General features: G+C 34.7%; 2 protein-coding genes across 2 annotated transcripts; one reads left to right on the top strand and one right to left on the bottom strand.

The window, feature by feature from the left end:
* Nucleotides 355–4,210, top strand: LOC18777458 (inositol-tetrakisphosphate 1-kinase 1). The gene is made up of 2 exons (XM_007210455.2): nucleotides 355–2,033; nucleotides 3,734–4,210. The coding sequence occupies exon 1, from the start codon at nucleotides 705–707 to the stop codon at nucleotides 1,782–1,784; it is 1,080 nt and encodes a 359-aa protein (XP_007210517.1). The 5' UTR covers nucleotides 355–704; the 3' UTR covers nucleotides 1,785–2,033; nucleotides 3,734–4,210.
* On the bottom strand, nucleotides 13,650–15,389 carry LOC18775884 (transcription factor MYB39). Its single transcript, XM_007210587.2, has 3 exons — nucleotides 14,889–15,389; nucleotides 14,069–14,770; nucleotides 13,650–13,914 (listed from the first exon to the last, which is right to left on the bottom strand). The coding sequence occupies exons 1-3, from the start codon at nucleotides 15,251–15,253 to the stop codon at nucleotides 13,902–13,904; spliced, it is 1,080 nt and encodes a 359-aa protein (XP_007210649.2). The 5' UTR covers nucleotides 15,254–15,389; the 3' UTR covers nucleotides 13,650–13,901.

Genomic DNA, 21,119 nt, shown 5'->3' with positions numbered 1-21,119 from the left:
TCCAAATGAAAATTATCAGCCGAATTAAACACTGATTTCATTTTACTCCTCCAGAATCCTCAAGTCAACATCGTTGACTCTCTCACCTCACCAACCCGTCACTTTAGCTCAACTCCAACCGTCCGTTTCTCTCTCAAATCCCCAGACCCCACATTCTATCTCGGAAAATGCTAGGGAGACCAACTTTAGATACCAACTTGTGTACCAACTCTCTAATAGAGTGTGAGACCCATTGTATTGGTGGGCTCCACCTCTATTAGAGAGTTGGTACACAAGTTGGTATCTAAAGTTGGTCTCCCTAGCATCACCCTTCTATCTCACACATGCGCTTCCTTGCTCGGAGCGATTCCGCATCTCGCCCAACGAATATGCCACGTGTGCATCCAACCCTTCCTCTCTGTACTAACCCCGGTTACTTTATCAATCCCGTACCCTACTAACCCTAGTCCTCTCTCTTTCGCTCACCTCTCCTCTCCCGTTCATATCTCTCTCTCCCTGTGCAATTTTCGATTTCTTCTGAGCTGCGAAAAAACGACGAAGAAACTCCGAAACAAAAAAGGAAAATAAATAAAGGGAAAAAGAAGAAAAAGAGAAAAACCGAAAACTTGAATTAGGGTTACGTATACAAAACTCTGCAATTTGTATGCGCGGGATTATATGAGCGTTTTGTGTAGCATTCTGTGGATTCGTTGTCTTGCAAATCAATGGCGGAGCGGAGGTTCGGGATAGGCTATGCTTTGGCGCCGAAGAAGCAGCAGAGCTTCATCCAAGAGTCGCTGGTCGGCCTCGCGAGATCGCGCGGCATCGATCTCGTACGGATCGACACTGAGCGCTCGCTGGCGGATCAGGGGCCGTTCGATTGTGTGATGCACAAGTTGTACGGCAACGATTGGAAGCGGCAGCTGGAGGAGTTCAGGGTGAAGAACCCTAATGCGGTGATAATCGACTCGCCGGAGGAGATCGAGCGGCTGCACAATCGGATTTCGATGCTGCAGGTGGTTTCGGAGCTGAAAATCGAGCACGAGAGTGACACGTTTGGGATTCCGAAGCAGATTGTGATATACGACAAGGAAACGCTGTTTGATCGCCAGGCTTGGGAGGGTCTGAAGTTCCCCGTAATCGCGAAGCCTCTGGTCGCCGACGGCAGCGCCAAGTCGCACAAAATGGCCCTGGTTTTCAACCACGACGGGCTCGACAACCTCAAACCCCCAATTGTGCTTCAGGAGTTTGTGAACCATGGCGGCGTCATCTTCAAGGTGTATGTGGTTGGAGAACATGTGAAATGCGTGAAGCGTAAGTCACTCCCTGACGTTTCCGAAGAAGAGAAATTGGGAAGCTTGGATGGCTTGTTGTCGTTCTCGCAGATATCCAATCTTGCAAACAATGAGAGAACTGATGACAAGTACTACAAGATGATGCAGTTGGACGACACAGAGATGCCGCCACAGAGCTTTATCACTGATATTGCAAGAGGGTTGCGGCAAGGGCTGAGGTTGAACCTGTTTAACTTTGATGTGATTCGGGACGCGAGGTTTGGTAACCGGTATTTGATAATTGACATTAATTACTTTCCTGGATATGCCAAAATGCCGGGTTACGAGACTCTGTTGACTGATTTCTTTTGCGATATTATGCAAAAGAAAGAGAAAGATGGGGCGGAGAACACTGGTTTGGATAGTTATGAAGTACTTAGCTGTGATGACGAAGTGAGGAAAATTGTAAGTAGTGATGGGGATGATGGGGGTGATCTTAACGTAGAAGAGGAGAACTCAATTAAAGTTTGAAAGGCCCTGTGGCGTCTTTGTCCGATGGTTGGCTGGCACTATTGGTTCATTGGCATTTTCTTAAGAAGCTTGGCCATTTTGGTGATTTGTGGACGAAGATGAGTTGCACATTAGGTTTAGATAGCAGTTGGGGTACAGTGCTGAACTGAGTAGGCTGGTTCTTGGTTTTAGCTTTAATTTCTTGACAACAGGATTACATGATGTTCAGCGTTGATCGTGTATATTCCATTCACCAATGCTCCGGAGAAGGTACTTCTCAAAATACTATGCTCAAGTTTTAGCCTTTTTAGGAAAGTCAAGTTGTAATCTGAGGCTTTTAAGTCTTTCATTGCCTAGAAACTGTTCTAGTTTGTGCCATAGGCACCTTTAGTTAATGGATTTTGGCTTTTTTTTGTTAATGATTTTTTCATTTTTATTCTTTTTTGCTTTTTAGTTTTGATTGAATTTATTGAATTTTATGATACATTTTTTCTCTTCATGAACTAATTTATTTGTTTGTGGTTGTTAATGTGGCTTGAATGGGTTGCATTAATAAGGTTTCTGCTTAGTACTCTGTCAATCAAATTTTATGAGGAAATCATTGAAGTTTTATGACATTCCTGATCTTGCACTTCTTCCTTCTTTTCTTTTTTTTCTCCTAATTCGAGTGTTTTTGGGCAAGAAGATAAAAGAAATGGTTGCTTGCATTTAATGTATAACCTTCTGATGATACTTTTGTCATATATGTAGGCCTGTTTGTATAAGCTAGTGTTAGGAGAGTAGTGCTTTGTCGCATGTTTTGGAAAGTTATTTAAAACTTAGTACATCCATGAATGCCCAGACTAATGCTCTAATTTCCATAATAAAAAATTAGGATCCCAGGTTTGCCTTTTCAGGTTTTGTTGAGACTTGAGAGAAATGAACACCAAGTTATACACACGTAAGCCAATTATTGCTTTGATGTAATGTTTGGTTGTTTTTGGATAAAGCAGAATGCTAGAATCAGAATGGAATAAGGAGCTGATTGTATTTTCGATGAATGAGTTCTAGGATTAGACAATTGATAAGAATGTTCTTGAAACCAAAGTGGGCGTAGGATAGAACAAATTACAATGTTGGATCTGTGTTGCTATACGTTTAACACTGCGTATTAACTTTGCATGAATGCCAATAGGGGTGATTGGCCCACATATGGTTTTGGTGTGTCGTTATTAGTAACGGTTTCTTCCTTTATAATGCAAATATGCCTTGTCGTTTATGGAAACAATATATTTAAGTAGTTTAGGAATTTGACACTAAGATTCCTGTGGCTTGTACTCATGTTAAATTCTGACTTGTAGCTGAGTTATATTTAAGCACCATCTGCTGGCTCATAAACTTGTTTGCAATAGATGGACTAGTACAATGTACGCAAGCTCGGTGTGTGTAGGAGTCCAACACGTGTTTGCTAATTGTTTTAAGCTCAAAATTGTGAATGTATTTTCCACAGTGCTAAAGTGTCAGGAGCCAGTGCTTATAACCGCATATGGTTCTTTTGCAGTAGTGTCAAAGACACATACTTAAGAAGAGACTGGGTCTATGAAAGTGACCAGATTGCGTACAAATAATCTTCCTATGTCCTTTTCCCTCCTCGATAATCTTTCAAATTCAAATAGAGAAATTATTGGTACTTTGCACCTGAAAGGCCACATGTCAATGATAAAATGATAATGATTTATAAGTGGAAATGGAAAGTTTTGAATACTATTAAGTTTCTGTAATCAATAGCAAATTGTTTAAATCCTTTGCAAAAGATATATCAAATGTATAGCCAATTGCAGAGAATGTCACTCCTATTATTTTACTTCCTTTGCATCAAATATATGATTCATTTCCATACATTCTCTACAGTTTTGTGTCAATGGGCTGTGGAAGCCTAGTTGAGAAGTTAGTAAGTATAGAATAAATTGTTTTTTGTGAACTTGTCACAGGATTGTAGTTTTTATACAACCGATTGTCCTGGCCAGTTCCATGACCTTTGCTGCTCTAAGCTGAGCGATTCCTGCTACGTTTCTAGCCTGTCAATGAGGAGTCATCTGTCTGTTAATTTTCTATATTCTGTTTTATAGAAAGAATTTATGTCATATACATATAGATAAATAATTATGGTATTGATGAAACTACTACCTCTTGGTTTGAGTATGGTAAGAGAAAATCAACAGTACGTGTTTGTTTGGCTAAGACTTATTGTGTCCCCATGTTACGTTTGAATCCATTGTATTTTTGGAGAGTTGGTGGAGGGTTCTTACTCTATTTTTGTTTTCCTTTTCTGTTTTCTTTCAGTTACTTATTAATTTAGTTTTCAAGTCAGTCTTCTTTTGTGGCGATCTATGTATATTCAAGTTTTGATGTGCTTTGATAGAAGAATCTTTGTCTATCAAGTCCCAAGTTGTATGCTTGGCCAATAAAAAAAAAGAAGTCCCAAATGCTGTGTGTTCTTGTGAAATGTATATAATCACTGATACCCATCTTTGCTACACCTTCGAAATTGTTTTGCGTTTGCTCGTGTTGTGGCCTTGTGGTAAATGTTATGATTTACGCGATTGTATGAATTCATGTTTTGAGAAAACTGGGCATGTCAAGAGTCCCTGACTCTGTCTGTAGATTGAGCTTCATGTACTGGTCCCCTTGTTAGGTGCAAAACTTAATCAAGTTTGGTATTGTGTGTAAAGGTCATAACCATGCAGGATGAATATAGAAGTTAAAACTGAGAAAGTCTGATTCTGGATATAGAAAGAGAAAAAGCCCATAAAACCTTCTGTCTCACTGGTTGTATTCCAGAAGTTCCAACTAGATCAATGACTTTTCTTGCCCCAACTATAGAAGAGTACAGAAATAAACTAAATCTTGGTGGTTGTTGAAGGTTGTAAACAGAAACTTTCTATTGTACAAGTCCCGAAAAAGAAAAACAGTAGCATGAGGTTGTTCATTGGATCTTAGAAGTCCTGTTATGTCTTTATTTAGTGTTACTAAATGTGGAGTACTGTGGGTATGTATGAATCCTTCTGAGGCTTCCATTGGCAAGTGAATGGTGGTGTCCTACTTTTCTATCCTCTTTATGGAAATTTCCGCATCCTGAATTTTCTATTGGCTATGGATTTTCCTGATTGCGGAATATCTAAAATGCGCTGGTCTTTTTGAACTTATTTTCGATAATTAAGGAAAAAGAAAAAGGAGAATAAGATTGAACTGGATTGTATTTCAGGCCTTGTCCTGAAAAGTCCGTTCAGATAGAATTCTAATTAGGTAGAAGAGAGTTTTGAGATTCTTCAAGGGATTTGAAACTGGATAGCATTTGCACAATATAGGTTATTATAGTTTTGGCATGGTGGGAGTACATGGGAAATCTGTTGAGGAGTTTCTAGCTTAAAGAAAATGCATTAGTATGACTGTTGCCAGGTTTATGAGCGTCATAACAGTGGAGAGATGCCCTTCGGGATCGATATAGGAAGTCCTTGAGAATATTCTATGTATTTTTGGCAGAGGAGCTTTGTGAGTTTGTGATTGTCATACTTAGATTTTGCTTGGGTAATTTTTGTATCAGTATTTTGTGGGGTGTAAAATTTCTCAGTATGTTTCAATGTACCTTTGTTTTTGGGTCTTCAGGAAAAGAATATTGTTTGGGAAAGAGCTCAGACTTTTCTTATAGAACCAAACCATGCCTTTAGAATCATCCAAATTCTGCATTTATCCATTTGAAGTGTGATTTGGAAAGAGCTAAGACTTTCTTCTTATAAATTGAGATGGGCTATGGCCAACATGCTGCATGAAATCCCAACATTGTCGCACAATTTGACAAAATAGTCAAAATTTTCGGCACACTCATAAATGATAGTTTTTATAGAAATTTTTTAAAATAGTAAAAAATTCACGTAAATAGACTTAAATTCCCTTAAAACTAATACCCACATTAGATTGAAAAAAAAAAAGGAGAGCAACGAAGCCTCTTGGGACAAAGAGTTTTGCTAGCGATGCCTTGTGGGAACGGTCTCATGCTTCTATTTGAGGTACATTAAGGCCGAAGGAAAGAAAATACGGTGCAATTTGAACGTTGTTGACCTGTCAATCTCAGCTAACCTGTACCAATTTATGAGACGTGAGGGTTTTGAAGGTTTACAACCTGTTTGTCTTTCAACGGGACCAAATTTCATAATTTTGGATGTTGTAATCTCAAATTTGTCATAAGCAACCTGGTAAGCCGACGGTAAAGTTGTAGATTTGGCTTCTAGTAAGAAAAAAAAAAACAAAAAAACAACAAAGCAGAGGTTTTATAAGGATTTTTTGCTGCAATATTTTATGGTTGCAGAAGGTTCTCGCACAGGATGTGAACTTGATCTTACAATTTTTTTTTGGGAACCTACAATTTAATAATATCTTTTTTTCATTTGACCCAAAAAAAAAAAAAAAAATCTAGTCTCTTTGATTTTGAGTCAACTTACCTGGACACTTTTTTTGCTTTCAAGGCTTATGTACATTTTTTTTTTTCCAAAAAAAAAATGTGTGGGTATTAAGATACAAAAGTGATATCTACTCAAAGCATCTCAATACTAAACATCAAATTTAAATTTGATATCTGATGTGGCAATTTGACATCTTACACAGCTTTACACTCCACTCGATATGTCAAATTAAATTATTATTTTATTACATTTTAGTGTTGATTTATTTTTAATTAAAAATAAAATAAAATAAAAAATAATAAAATATTCATTTGACGCCTTGCTTTTGGAATGTCAAAAATAACATCTCAACCTCCAGCCTTCATTCCATATCAGTTTTGACACATTGGTTGGGGTTGTTTGGGCCTAAAAAGAATTCCACAGACGACAACCCACTTCTCACAAAGAAGCCTAGGAACAGGAAAACAAAAGACTGGACCTCGACTCTAAAAGAAAAGCCCAATCCACATTAGAGGCCTATCTATTTTACGAAATGGCAAAATTGACCACCAAGCAGATCGTTAAAATTCTAAAGAAAGAATTGGATTGGGCCCAACTTCTAAATTCTCACCATTACTCTCAAAAAGCCCAGAAACAAGTCAGCATATTCTTACTGGAAAGTCTATTCTCAAAGAAAACCCACGTGACTTCCTGACCTTGAAAAGTCAAAATTCTCAACTAAAACAGAGGAAGTGATAGGGAGTTAATGAAGTCAGGTCTTACAAAACTTCTCCGTTTTTTCTTCGCCAGGGAAAAAAAGATCAAATCCCCTCTCTATATGCACAGAAGCTCTGCACCAAAACAGGTTATATTTCCAAGAGATAAGCAAGTTAAAATAAAAAATAATAAAATATTCATTTGACGCCTTGCTTTTGGAATGTAAAAAATAACATCTCAACCTCCAGCCTTCATTCCATATCAGTTTTGACACATTGGTTGGGGTTGTTTGGGCCTAAAAAGAATTCCACAGACGACAACCCACTTCTCACAAAGAAGCCTAGGAACAGGAAAACAAAAGACTGGACCTCGACTCTAAAAGAAAAGCCCAATCCACATTAGAGGCCTATCTATTTTACGAAATGGCAAAATTGACCACCAAGCAGATCGTTAAAATTCTAAAGAAAGAATTGGATTGGGCCCAACTTCTAAATTCTCACCATTACTCTCAAAAAGCCCAGAAACAAGTCAGCATATTCTTACTGGAAAGTCTATTCTCAAAGAAAACCCACGTGACTTCCTGACCTTGAAAAGTCAAAATTCTCAACTAAAACAGAGGAAGTGATAGGGAGTTAATGAAGTCAGGTCTTACAAAACTTCTCCGTTTTTTCTTCGCCAGGGAAAAAAAGATCAAATCCCCTCTCTATATGCACAGAAGCTCTGCACCAAAACAGGTTATATTTCCAAGAGATAAGCAAGTTACAGTTTCAAGAGATAAGTGGGGAGCAAATGAGTTGTTCACCAGAAAAAGCTGACCATCATGGCAAAATGTGTTTTTTCTATTTTGCAAGGAACACATAGAGAACAAAGAGAGTTGGTTTTCAATCAAAAAAGCAAGGAAAAGACCTCCATGAAAGTTATATGTTGATGGCCCTTCTCTGCCAAAATAATAGCTTCCTTCTTTTACGACATAAAACAAGAAAGATCTTGCTTTTGGAAAATCTGCCGCCCATTATTAAAAGATTAGAAATCCCACTCCAGCATTTTTCTATAAATATGAGAGGAGGTGAACAGATCAAGGACATCCAAAAATCAATCAAAAAATAAAAACTCAAAATGATCACTTGATCTCAAAAGCCTTCAAAACACTGAAGCAACCAAAAGCTCATTGAGCCACAAGAAACAAGCCATCTATAATCCATAATCTCTAACTTCAGTTCAGTTTAAGAGCAATAGTCATTCAAAGAGAGATTTCTTTCGTTACAAATTTAGTTCAGCATAAGCCAAATCAAGTAGAGTTCGGGTTTTGCAAATATGAAAACCTCAACAAATTTATGGAGAGCCCTGATTAAGCAGAATAGGTACTACAGTGCAGTTCCAGCTCAGTAATCATCAAATCCAGCCACTTCTGCCCCTTCCAGACTGAAGAGTTCCAATTCTGCCAGTTCAAAAAGCCTTCTAGGGCTTGAAATAGATTAAAGCTCTGCTAAACTCGAACGTCGGTATCGATTTATAGCTGAAACTTGACAGTTGAAGGTGTTGATGGTCCAATCTAGTCCGGATCAAAAGTAGCTATCCAGGCAGAAATTGAAGTGCAATGCTCTTTTGTCTTTTTTGGAGTTGGTCTTTTCCTTTCTGAGTCTTGTAAAAGGCAGTTTTGCCTGAAGCAATTTACTTTCTTGTTATTTATTCTGGCTAGAACTACCAGTTTTGTACAGTCAAAAATTATAAAGTTATGATCAGTTTGAGGCAAGAAAAGAAGTTACTTGGGAGATATTCCTCACCCAAATTCACAATCGCTTGTTTAGAAATCAATGACTTGGGACGCAAGTTATCCATTTTTAAAGGAGTCTGGTAGGGTTTTTTTTGCTAGCAGTGGCACGCTTATACACAAAAGAAAGTTGACTTGTTGACCAGTCAATGGTTTTCAAGATATTGAGGAACTTTACCCTACCATCACAGGAACAAATCAAAAACGGGTGAACATGAGTGATATGAGATGTTATTTCTAGCCATTAAAAGTATAGACACTTTTGACACATCAGTTGGAGATGCTCTCACAATATTATCAACACATTTTCAATACATTAAGATACAGAATTGATACATACAAACACTATTTTCAACACATTAAGATACATAATTGATACTTACTAACACTATTTTCAACACATTATTAAGATAGAGAATTGATACTTACTAACACTATTTTCAACACATTAAGATACATAACTGATAGGTACCAATCGGGATCCAATATATATTTACACAGCAGTATACAAATAGAAACAAGGTATGCAAATGTAGCACAAAAACAGGGTATGCAAATGCTTTCTTGACAAGATACATTGATCCTTATGCATCCCAAATCATCTCATATTCACTGTGTAGATCTTCAATTTTCTCTTTTGCGTTCTACTTCTAATGGTACTTATTAGTTGTTTTCTAAGCCCCATTAAATCATTAAAATGATGCCCTACACTCACACCACTAGATGGGCAAAGCAGGATGACAATGAGGGTCAAAGAAAACAGATAAAGGTTCCTGGAATTTTAAGAAAAGATAAGTTAGAAGTAGACTAAGCAAAGCAACAGCTACAAATCTTAAGGGATCTATGATGCAGATTAACTAGGAAGAAGCAACAGCTATGAATCTACACTTCAATAAATTACCACAAACAATAGCAGCAACAAAAAAAAAAAAAAGGGAAGGAAAACATATTTTAACAGCAGCAAACCTTTATATAGAGTTACTATGATTAAGCCAATTTATATTTTTTTGCAAACACAACTAGTACCGAGAAAGAATAGTCTTACCTAGAAAATCAAAGCCCTAAAATCATAAACAAAAATTAAACATTAAGTGAGTGCAATATAAAATGCAAACCTTAATATCAAAGAGGGAATTCAAGAGAAACGTATCGATTCTAACCAAAGAAAATTGGAGATTGTATTGAGAGAGGAGAATATTTTTGAGATGAACAAGAGGGAGTCTGAAAAAAATGAATTCAGAGGCGGGGGGATTGGGCGGGATTGGAAAAGGTGTGGCAGGACACGTGGGCTAAGGGGAAAGTGTAGCGTACCCTGTTTATATTATAAGCTTGCTTTTTCTCTTCAGCCGCTCAGATGACTTTCGATGACTGGGATTGATTCTCGTATAATGTTCTTATTTTACCATTCTCACCTGATCCGAGCTTATGCATGACCAATCAACTTTGTGAGCATCACAACTTGGGCTTCCCAAGTTCAAATGAAGACTTTGACCAAACTACATTGAAGCCCAACAAATTATTCAAATTGGAATGACCGTGTAATTGAATCCGTCTCTTATACAATACTCCTTATTCACATTATTAGAAAGTGGAATCTAATGTCGAATATCCTAATATGAATTATTCCTTTATATGATTATCCCGATACGATTTGAAGACTTCTTCTTTCACATTTTATCCACTACTCTGTACAGAAATTTGATCAATCATATCCTTGGAGCATTCTTTCTCTTTACTAAGAATAGAGATTCCTTGTTATACATTCATTTGCCTCCATGAGTTTATTGAGAGTCCTGATAAACACCTTTAGGTCATGTCTTCTACAACACAACTGTATAGTGTCCTCAACGACAAACAACATAGTCACAAGTCTAAGGATTAGTTTGCACCATTGCAATCTATGAGTTCTAGTTTGACATGTGAGTAAAGATTTCCATTCTAGAACTCATGTATTTGATCGCATTCAGTGTACTTGTTCTTCTATAAGCACCTACACATATATCTAGGTGTCGCTACACTCAATGACTTGAGACCACGTCATTCTCTATATATGGAGAAGATATTGTGTGTACTAGTCTCCCAATTGATACTCCTATGACCAGGAACATATTTAGGATTTTGGATTATGATAAGTCTTGATGTGTGCAATCTCATTACATAGTTCATATGTTCACTTATATATTCCTATGACTATAGTTGTTTCACTTATAAGCCCTCAAATCTACCACTTCTTATTTCTAATTGGTTCTTAGTGTATTAAAATTTTATAAGAATTAATTAGAAAATGACAAATGACAATTTTGGGTTTTTTTTTTTTTCTCCAAATAGGCTTTATATGGAGTTTTGTATAATATGTCATGTTAGAATTGACTTATTTGTGAAAAGCCCAAAAAAATTTAAAAATTTATAATAATAACTTATTCTAGTATCTCTACTATTATAAGAGCATCCATAATGAGCTCCTTAAACCATCTCCTTAGACAAATTTTAGGGAGGAATCGTAAAAATACAACTCCAACCATGCTCCCTATCCACCTCCTAAAATAGGGAGTCTTCTAGGAGCTCCTAAATCTGAGGAGAGAGAAAGAATTCCTAGTGGCTCCCTATAATTTAATGCTGCTTTATTTAATGAGTATTTCAAACCTTTATTTAATGCTAACTATTTTTTATTTTATTTTTTAATAGAGATGGACCAATCAAAAAAGAGTTATAGCATTTATAACTCTCCAAATTAGGAAGTATGGTTGGAGTTGAAATTTTTTAGAGAGCCTAAAATAACTTTCTTATATTTTTAGCTAAATTTTAACTAAAAAATAGAGAGTATCATTGTGGATACTCTAAAGAAACACAAGTTTAAGCATGGAATAAAAAAAAAAATTTATCACAGATAAAGCTTTTGGAAATTAATGAACATTCAAATTAATTAAAAGTCAGAAGTTATTAAAAAAACAAAAAACAAAAGAAGACAAAACAAAAAAGATGAAAACCCAAACCAGACGCCATCGCGAGAGAGCTCCCTCTCACCTAAACATTCTAATTAACTCTTCTGATTAAGACTGTTTTTGGGGAAACACAGTAAAGAGATAATACGAATGCATTATTGTTGTGGTGGTCGATTCATATTCCCAAGGTGAAAAATATGAATCCTTTTGCTGGTCTTTTCAAGTTTGTATTTGAGCCAAAGGATTCAACTCTTTTGGCAATGTCTTGACCATCACCATAAACAAAATAGAAAAGTTGATATAGATTCAAATTTTTATTGAGGAGTTGGGTTTAATCGTTAGATTTGGGGACTTTGATCTAAGTCCTTTGACTTTTGTGCCACATAGAATTACTTTCCTTTTTAAATATTTTTTGATGTAATCTTTTTATTATTTTATTTTTAAAATTATTTTTTGATCCAATGTTGACCCTTATGACTTGAGTCGGGTAATAATCATTTATGTCATATTGCCTATTGCCTATTGCATAGGTATATATATATGTTGTTTCATATTTTTGACAATGTGTAATAGTATTTTATGTACATTTTTTTTATTTTTTTATTTTTTTATTTTTATAGATAACATACAATTTTATTTTGCCATTCTTGTATCTGACTTATAGGTAGTCTTCTAATTTATGTTCCTAAGTTATAGGTAACATGATTTATCACTAAGTATTTTTTGTTGCTAATAATAGCACTATTTACCTTTATGTCAGGTACATAATTTAATGTGGGTGCTTATCTGATCGATTGGTATAATATGTGGGTCTTTACTTTTTATTGATTAAATTGTATTTTATCCATATATTAGGAATATTATCAAGGAAAAATTTCAAATTTCAAATGTTGGAATTCAATTACAAGGAAATAATGCATTAAATTTGGATTTTCAATGTGTTTTCCTTATTTACCTCAAAGGGTAAAATCGGCACAACAAAAAAAGTAATAAATGTCAAATGACTTACATCTAAAACCAAAAATGTAAGGACTAAATCCAATAACAGCTAATTGTTTTGTAACTAGTTCTAAGAAGCCCTTTTTCTAAAAAAAGAATCATAATTTTTTATTTTAATTTTTTGAGTAAGATACCAAACTGGTCTTACTTTTTTCCTTATTTCATCTCTCATTAAACTTTTACACTTTTTTGTTTCCTTTTTCTTTTTTAATAGAGTTGTTTATAGTTTTCCTATATTTCCTATCGAATGAGAATAATAGCGTTTACAACAAAAAGGTGAATAGCATTTGCAATTTTCTTCAGCAACTCATTTCTCAATTGTAGGTTTTGTTCTTCCCGAACAACCCATGTTTTTTCTTATTTCTAAAATAGCATATATACAAATAATAAAGCAAACTCAGCCAGCCTAAAGCATAGAAAAGGGTTTTTATGGTGAAATGACCAAACAACAAAAAATGAAAGTGTCTTGAAATTGACTCATTCTCATACAATTCAAAGCAAACTGGCTGTCTTGAAAGTGTTCATCCTCACTGATCATTACAACTATATCTAATATACTAAGTAACTAAACTAAATCGTTATCCCAATGAGGCAATTTGGAAGCTGAACTCAACTTAATTAGGTGGTTTGGTTGGAACTTGGTAAAGGGCTACTCCTTAGCACACCAGTCAATAACTTGTGTTAAACGGAAATAATCTTGGTCTTACCTAATCAGTTGCAAATGTAACTACTAATCTGACTTTTAGTGACTAGACTTATACATAAATGAATCATTAATAACATCGAGGGGATCAACTTTTTTCTAACTTCACTCATCAGCTGATGTTAACACTCGGAGACCCATCAAGAGAAATATATTATTATGTATATATGTATCGTCGAATAAGGTGGAAATGGCAGTGACATGCATGCATGGTTGACTTTGACGTGCTATAATATCGTCAAAAGCTTAATTAATTATCTGATATTATTCATAAGTTCAGTTTGTAATGAATTATCTGATATTATGAAATAGCATTGAACAATTCTGGAATGAAAATGGAAAATGGACAATTCTTTAGCTAAAAGTTTACAAGAATTCGGAGGTATATATCTTTTCACATAGGTATAGCTACATATATGTATTATCAGTAAAGAAGCTGCATCAAACAATAATTATAAGTTATAACCTTAAAAAAAAAAAAAAAAAAAAAAACTTATTAACGAATAATGAATGCAGTAAATTTCGTGTAGGAACTTCAAAAGTTCTTCAAATTTATAAGGGCGCGGCTATAGATCGTGACAACGGCATTTATGATATTGATCTGTAAAACAGAAAGAAAAATGTTAATGTTGTGTAAAAAGGAAGCAAAGTGAAAATTTGGTGTAGAATTGATTATTAAGAATGTTTATACCAAACATAAGGAAGAAATAAAAATGAAGAAGTATTTGGGGGGAATAATTATAATGAAAACCTACTCTAGTATATCTTTCCAGTAGGATTCACTGGTTTCATCATCCATGAGCTTCTCCCAAGCCTCAAAGATGGTGGTGGGAGAGTGAGTGGAGAAGCAATCTGCTGCAGGATCACCACTCATGCTATTTTCCATTTGGTTGGTGTTGGTGTTGCAAGAAGTCCCAGGAGATGCTGAAACTAATGCAGGAAATGGGTTCTTGGTCTGCAGCATATCTTCATAGTAATTGCTCATGTTGTTGTCAAAAGTAGGAATATTATTATTATTATTATTATTGCTATTATTATGTCCTTCAAAGCCTTCCAATGAGTTGGCTTGCCCTCCAAATTGGTTGAGATTTTGATAACCAAAAGTGCTCATCATGTCAATATTAGGAAGTGGAGGAGGAGGAGCAGCAGCAGCAGAACTTGATGAGTTCACAACCTGCATGCATAAATGTTGCAGTAGCTGCATTTTGGCTAGTTGGGCTGCTCCTGCTTGTAGCCTCAGGCTTAGGGCATTGTCCCAAGAACTCATATTCATCTGCCCGACATTTGCTGCTCTGAGCAACTGTGAAAGATTCAGAAGCTGATTGAGGTCAGTCCTTGGCTTGTGGGTGTTTGGATCAATCCCCATGTGTAGCAGCTTCTTTCTCAGGTGGGTGTTCCAGTAGTTCTTGATTTCATTATCCGTTCTCCCCGGAAGATGAGTTGCAATCTTTGACCACCTAAAAGAAAAAAAAAAATAACACCACCTTCAATTTAGTTGAGCTCTAATTTCAAGCAAATTATAGTTTTGCAAAATTTTCCACAAGTAACTGTACAAATGGAGAAAAGTTAACATACTTGTTTCCAACAACCGAGTGAAGATTGATGATAACTCTTTCTTCGTCTTCAGAGAATTTTCCCCTCTTAATATCTGGCCTGAGGTAATTTGTCCACCTTAGTCTGCAACTCTTGCCACACCGGTTCAGGCCTGCAAGCTTGGGGAGAGCTCTCCAGCTTCCATGGCCATGTCTGGCAATATAATCCATCAATTTCTCATCTTCCTCTGTGGTCCATGGACCTTTCTTCAAACCACTCTGTTCATCGCAAGAAGGGGATCTGCCCATTGTGCTAATACACACAAAACAATATCCAAATTGGAGATGGAAAGTGAGACAGGGGAAAAGGTAAGAGGATTGTTTGATTGTAGGATTGGTTTTGGACATATTTCTGAGACATTCTGGTTTTATAGGTGCAAGGAAGATGTAATTCAAATGGTGATGTCATTTCATTCTTTTTTTATCATTATGATTTATTTCTTAGTTCCCTAGAACAAGCAATGACGACTGACCAGGAAATAACCTAGCAAGTTAGCAACCATTTTGAAATAAATTGGCACCAAAATCAGGATTAGGTAGTGCAAGTGTCGTTGTCGAATGGAGACAGTAATATCATGGATAATTTATTGTAAAATGCTCTAAAGCCACCGATCAGATTTCTATTCGATATAGAATGCCATCGCCATAAGGTGGCATTCCTAGGATTTAATGTTTGGATTATGTTTTTCTTTTGTCAGAACAAAACTAAAAGGCAACATAACGAAAAGTAAAAGATATGAACTATTACAGATTGGGTGCTACTGCAGAAGATGTGCTGTCCTTGGCTGTTGTTGGTCACATATTAAACAAGTATTTCAATTGAGATTCCAAAGATGTATCTGATAATTTGTCATTTTATTTCATGGAATTGTAATGTTTATTTTTGTTATTGAGAAGTTATGTCACCATATGGGGTTCTCATTAGGTCTACCCAAGGAACATACAGCAGCATCCATAAGTTTTCCATGTTGTGCTTGGATTTTTAGCTGGATGGCTTTGATGTCATTCCCAGTTAATGAAAAATATAAATAAAAAACCAATGAAGATGAACGATATCGAGCACGATTCATTACAAATTCTTTAAATGATGATGCATTTTTCTTTTGCACCAAAAAAATTGTTCATGATTTATGTGTCATCAAAGTAATACTGAATGCTATCAACCAGTAAGGAATTCCTGAGTCTAGCTATGCAGCATCAGCGTCTAGTATTCAATTTGCATCACTGGTGCCAATTCTTGAGTCTTCCATGTTATTAAATACATTGATCATATTGTTCTTTTCCTAGATTCAATTTAGATCATTGATTGATATGCGGCTTCTCAAAGGGTTTCATGGCGGATGCATTATTATTCAATTGCTCAGAATTCAATTATTTGACAGCCTAAAATATGATGATGGTTCTATTTGTCATCTTTTTTGTTTCTTCATGTGTTGTTGATGTAGTCTCTGACATATCTTCTTCTGTGGGGGATTCTAGGGATGTTGAGTCATGCACAACCTCATTACTATGCAATAAAACTTAGCTGATTTCTATTATTCTTCAATTTAATTATGCTAATCTTCATGCCTCATCCTAGTGGTCATCATTTTTGTCATTTTCTTTCTGGTTTAACATATAATGATTCAAAGTTGTGTCCTAAAATATGCAGCAGTCTCCAACTGCTCTTTCAAATCTTGACATTGCATAGTTGATCACCCATTTACCAAACATTCTCCTCCTAATTCCTGAAACCAAAAAGTGCATTGATCCCCCTTCAGTTTACCACACAAACTTTTGAATTTTCACTTGTTCAAAATTCGACACGTCCAATGCGCACGTTTAAAACATTGACCTTTTCTAATGAAACCTCAAGTAAAAGAATAGATTAAAGACATTAGTCATTCATACAGTTTAGCTGAAGTAAACCAAATTGACAGTGATATAGATTGAAAATTCATTTTTAGTTTTGCCCCGGGGCTATAGAGGTTTATGAGATTTAATGTTTGGTTATGAGAAAATATTATCTTCTCTGTCTTTTCAGATGGCCAAGAAAAGTTGGAACTAGGCTGCTAAGGCTTAAGAAAAGTTGAAGCTGGGCTGCTAAGGCTCCTGCAAATTAGCTTATCTTTTGCACCAGACAAGTTAACTGGTCAAATAATTTTAGTCAATTTATTATTAAATTACACCTTGATCCATATAGTATTAGCTCGATTTAAATTTAGTTCTTGTAGTTGTAATTTCAGTATATACTAATCTGGTCAAATGTTATACTTTTATCACAACTGCTTGGCCAAAATGACTAAAAAGTGAACACATTTACCCTTCTCTTGTTCCTATTCAACATTTGATTCTATCACATTGGTTTTTCGGCCTTGATGAACTTAAGGCAAAATCTTCTTATGCATATTTTTCATCAGCATACTACTCCAACAGAAATGTCAATTTTTCACCCCTTTGAAAGCATTTACATACAGTCAGAACTGCAAGGACTAAATTTCAATTTTTTTTTTCTTACCCAACAGTTATTAAAGATAACTCTAAAAACTTGTTAGCAGAACTGATTACGAGAGTTGTATATATAGCGTCCGCAGAATTGATAATAACGTGCGAATGTCCATATAGGAGAATTATATTTATGTATATATATAGGATGAATTAATTTAAAAGCAAATTTACATGCTAAAGCAGAAAGCCATTGTTAAATATTTGCAGAAGATGTGATTGTAATTGTATTACAAATTTTGAATGACAATAGCATGACAATATCAACCCAACCAAGTGGAAGAAATATTTGTATGCAGAAAAACAAAAGTTTTACAAGTTAGTTATTTTCTGGTGATACTGAAAGCCATAAGATATCATTGTGTACTAAAATAGGATTCAGTGCACTTAGTCCTTGCTCAACTCCAAATAAAATATAGAATAGCTTGGACTCAATGGGAAGGATGTGTAATATGTTTGACATTCCCAAAAATGTTTGACATTTGGTAGAAGATGTGAGTTGGTTTTGACCTCCTGCTTGGTAGCTCAAGGTATTTTGTAATTTTCAAAGTGTGACATAATGCTTCTTATTGGTCAAAAGGGGCAACAAAAAGGACACCAAGATAAAGCCAGAGGCTTTCTCAACCTTTCTTACCTCATTGCCTTCCTTGAAGAAAGAAAACTCTGGAAAATATTGACAGAAAGGAACAATTAATTAAGCATCCTCCTATATATGTTGACCTTTTTACATGGATCATTTGCAAAATCTTCCAACTGGGATTTACTTAATAAACTTGGTTTCCTCCACTTAGAAAGAAATCTTGGACAGATGTATGATTGAGATTACTCCACGTATTTCTTTTGATTAAAATAATAATAGGAGGGAGACAGAAGAGAAAAACAGTCACTTTGTGTGAAACTACACAGAAGGTTCCTTGTTTCTTCTAAAGAGAGGGACCATTGTATTTGCAGCACAGCTAATTTTTTAGTTGTACAAGAAATTTAAAACAGCATCTAATTAGTTATTGTTTGACAAATGATTATATTAAATTAAAAGACTAATGATTAATTTTATATTTCTCCGGACGTCTCTAACTAGTTTGAAATTTACATTGGAATCTATTTTGCGTCACGAGCCTATTATCTTAATAGGGTCTTATTCATAGGCCAGACTAGCCTTCCTTTTCAAATCTTTTTCTTAGTCCGTTTTAACCTTTTCCTCTCACATAAGATGCATATTTCACTTGGAAAAAAACATATTTTCATGTATTCATATGCTCATTTCAAGTGTATAATTGATCCGGATAATGGGGAGGAATAATTTCAGGTCAACAACCAATTTAAAGTTTATTTTCAATCACTTGATATGATTTTGGTTTGCATGCGTACAACCCGAAACGCTTTACATACAACTTGAAACGCTACACCATTATTGAAAATAACCCCGTAACCCTATTAAGGGTGAATCATGTAAGGGGGATTTTTGATTTAGCCTAAAATGAGTGAAGTATTTATAAATAAGGACAAAATTATAGTGTTTGGACAATAATGCCCTTATTTATTTTTATATTGCCTAAGGAGTCTGTTTCTTCTTTTCAGATTATGCCAAAGGGTTTTGCTTCTTGATTGCCGTATGGAGTAAAAAAGGTTGGAACTTATACTTCATATGTTGGGATGATCCTTCATGTTAAATGAAGTTGATGATGCTTCTTCTATCATGAGGTCGTCATATGGAGCTATGCTTCCGTCATGTTGTCTAAATTAAAAAGAAAAGCTTGAATGTATAACTGAAGAGATGTATTTTGCTCATATTTTAATCTAATTATATGACTCTTAATATCTTCTGGTAAAAATCTATATATACCTGTCTCTAACTAGGGTTTGAAGAAAATATGGGTGTTTAATTTTTTCCTCAAGGAAAAATTCTCTGTTATGCTCAAGTGAGTTGGGCTTATTAGCCTCTTTTTCTTGTAAAATCATGCTTAAATTTTAACATCTTAAATTAATAATTCTAAAATTTCTTACTATTGTATCATACTCTTTCTTTTGATATTCATGTTTTTCCTGCAAAAAAGAAATTTGTTGTTTTGCTCTTTTATAATCATAATTATATGCTAAAAAATCTTGCTCAAGGGCTTTAATAAGATTTTCATGCCCTCTTCTCATGCTTTCATTATTAACTCTAATATTCTAAAAATTGTCTAAAAGAACTTTTTGTTTATTTGCTAATGATGCTTGAAAATGATATTTTAAAGCAAGATTTCCAACTTCTTGTACTGGAATTCCATTATAATAATAAGTATTTACTATTGGTCTTGCTTGACTACTCATGCTTAATGGATTACCACCCTGTGATGGTGTACCATTATTTTTGCTGCTAGAGGATGATGCTCCAAAATATTGCATACCTATTAATGAATAATGCGGGACAAGATATCTGCTAAAGTATTATACATACCTTTAATATGCTCAAATATTGGTCTAAATCCATTTCCTATAATAGAATCAACAAAATTGACCCATCTTCGGGTTGCTTGTTCATTAGTAGTAATGTTATTATAATGAGAAACAATATTTTGACAATCTATTCTTATAGTAAATATCTCATTATGTAAGAACAATGAAAATGTTTCAAGGGAGTTAATGACTCCTAAAATTTCTAAGTTAGTAGCAAGAAGTCTAGCTTGTATATCATTAAATTTACATGATGCATTTTTTAAAACTTTTTCTTCAGATTTAGGTTCTTCTTTTCGCTTCTTCTGATATAAAATTCTTGCCCATCCTATTGATGATCCGTCTGTCTCAACTATTTTATCATTATTATCTAATGGTAATGCTAGAGGCTTAAGCTGAGTTATGTCTTGTTTGATATTTTGAACTAATTTAATATCTTCACTATTAAAATATTTTTGACATGTTTTACTGGTTTTACTTTGCAATGCTGTAACCAAGGATAAAACTTCTAGTATAATTTAATAATCCTAAAAATGCTTGTAATTATTTTTTATCTATGTGTTCTTGTAATTCTATAGTTCCTGACTTAATATACATACATAAAAATTCTAAGTCTTGTTTTTCAAGCTCAATTTTATTCATACTTATAACTATACCATTATCAATAAATTCTATCAAAATAATTTATAAGTTTTTTCTATGTTAGTTTTTATTTATATTTATAATTTATAAATGATTTTGAAATTTTCATAGATAGATGATCCATGGAAAAAATTGGATGGTTTTGTACCATTTTCTTATTGTCAATGTCCAAGAAAAATAATGATCAATTTTGATGAACCCATTAATTTTCTACAATTGACATTTACATTTGAATCCAAATATGACTTTGAGAATTTTAAAATTGATCTATTAAACAATTTGAGCCTATGTAATTTTAATGGGCAATTAGAACAATTCATCAAATATTTTAGGCTTTTGAGAATCAATGGGCGATTTTGGACAGCCCACTCATCATTTAATCAGCTGTCCCACAAGCAAGGACTGATCAGTGGCCTTCGTGAAACATCACCAACCAGTGTGAGACTCATCTTCTAGCTGAATTAATCATACTCCAAATGGGACTTAAGGAGTTGGAGACGTGAAGGAATTGTAGCCTTTATAATCTTGGAGAACAATTGCACCAGACTTTCCTCTATTTAAAGCAAACTCTTTTATCTTGTCAAGCCCTCTACTATTTTATTCTCTTTCTTTTGCTTTGCAGTCAAACCCCTTCTGGAGAGCATCCTTGTTACTC

This window comes from Prunus persica, chromosome G5, assembly GCF_000346465.2.
Source record: "Prunus persica cultivar Lovell chromosome G5, Prunus_persica_NCBIv2, whole genome shotgun sequence".
Lineage (NCBI taxonomy): Eukaryota > Viridiplantae > Streptophyta > Magnoliopsida > Rosales > Rosaceae > Prunus > Prunus persica.
This window is presented reverse-complemented; position numbering and strand designations above follow the sequence as displayed.

Coding starts and splice junctions, on each gene's coding strand:
- LOC18777458 (XM_007210455.2), top strand. CDS start 705: ATGGCGGAGCGGAGGTTCGGGATAGGCTATGCTTTGGCGCCGAAGAAG.
- LOC18775884 (XM_007210587.2), bottom strand. CDS start 15,253: ATGTCCAAAACCAATCCTACAATCAAACAATCCTCTTACCTTTTCCCC. Junction 14,771..14,888: donor CACTCGGTTGTTGGAAACAA/GTATGTTAACTT, acceptor TTTTTCTTTTAG/GTGGTCAAAGATTGCAACTC.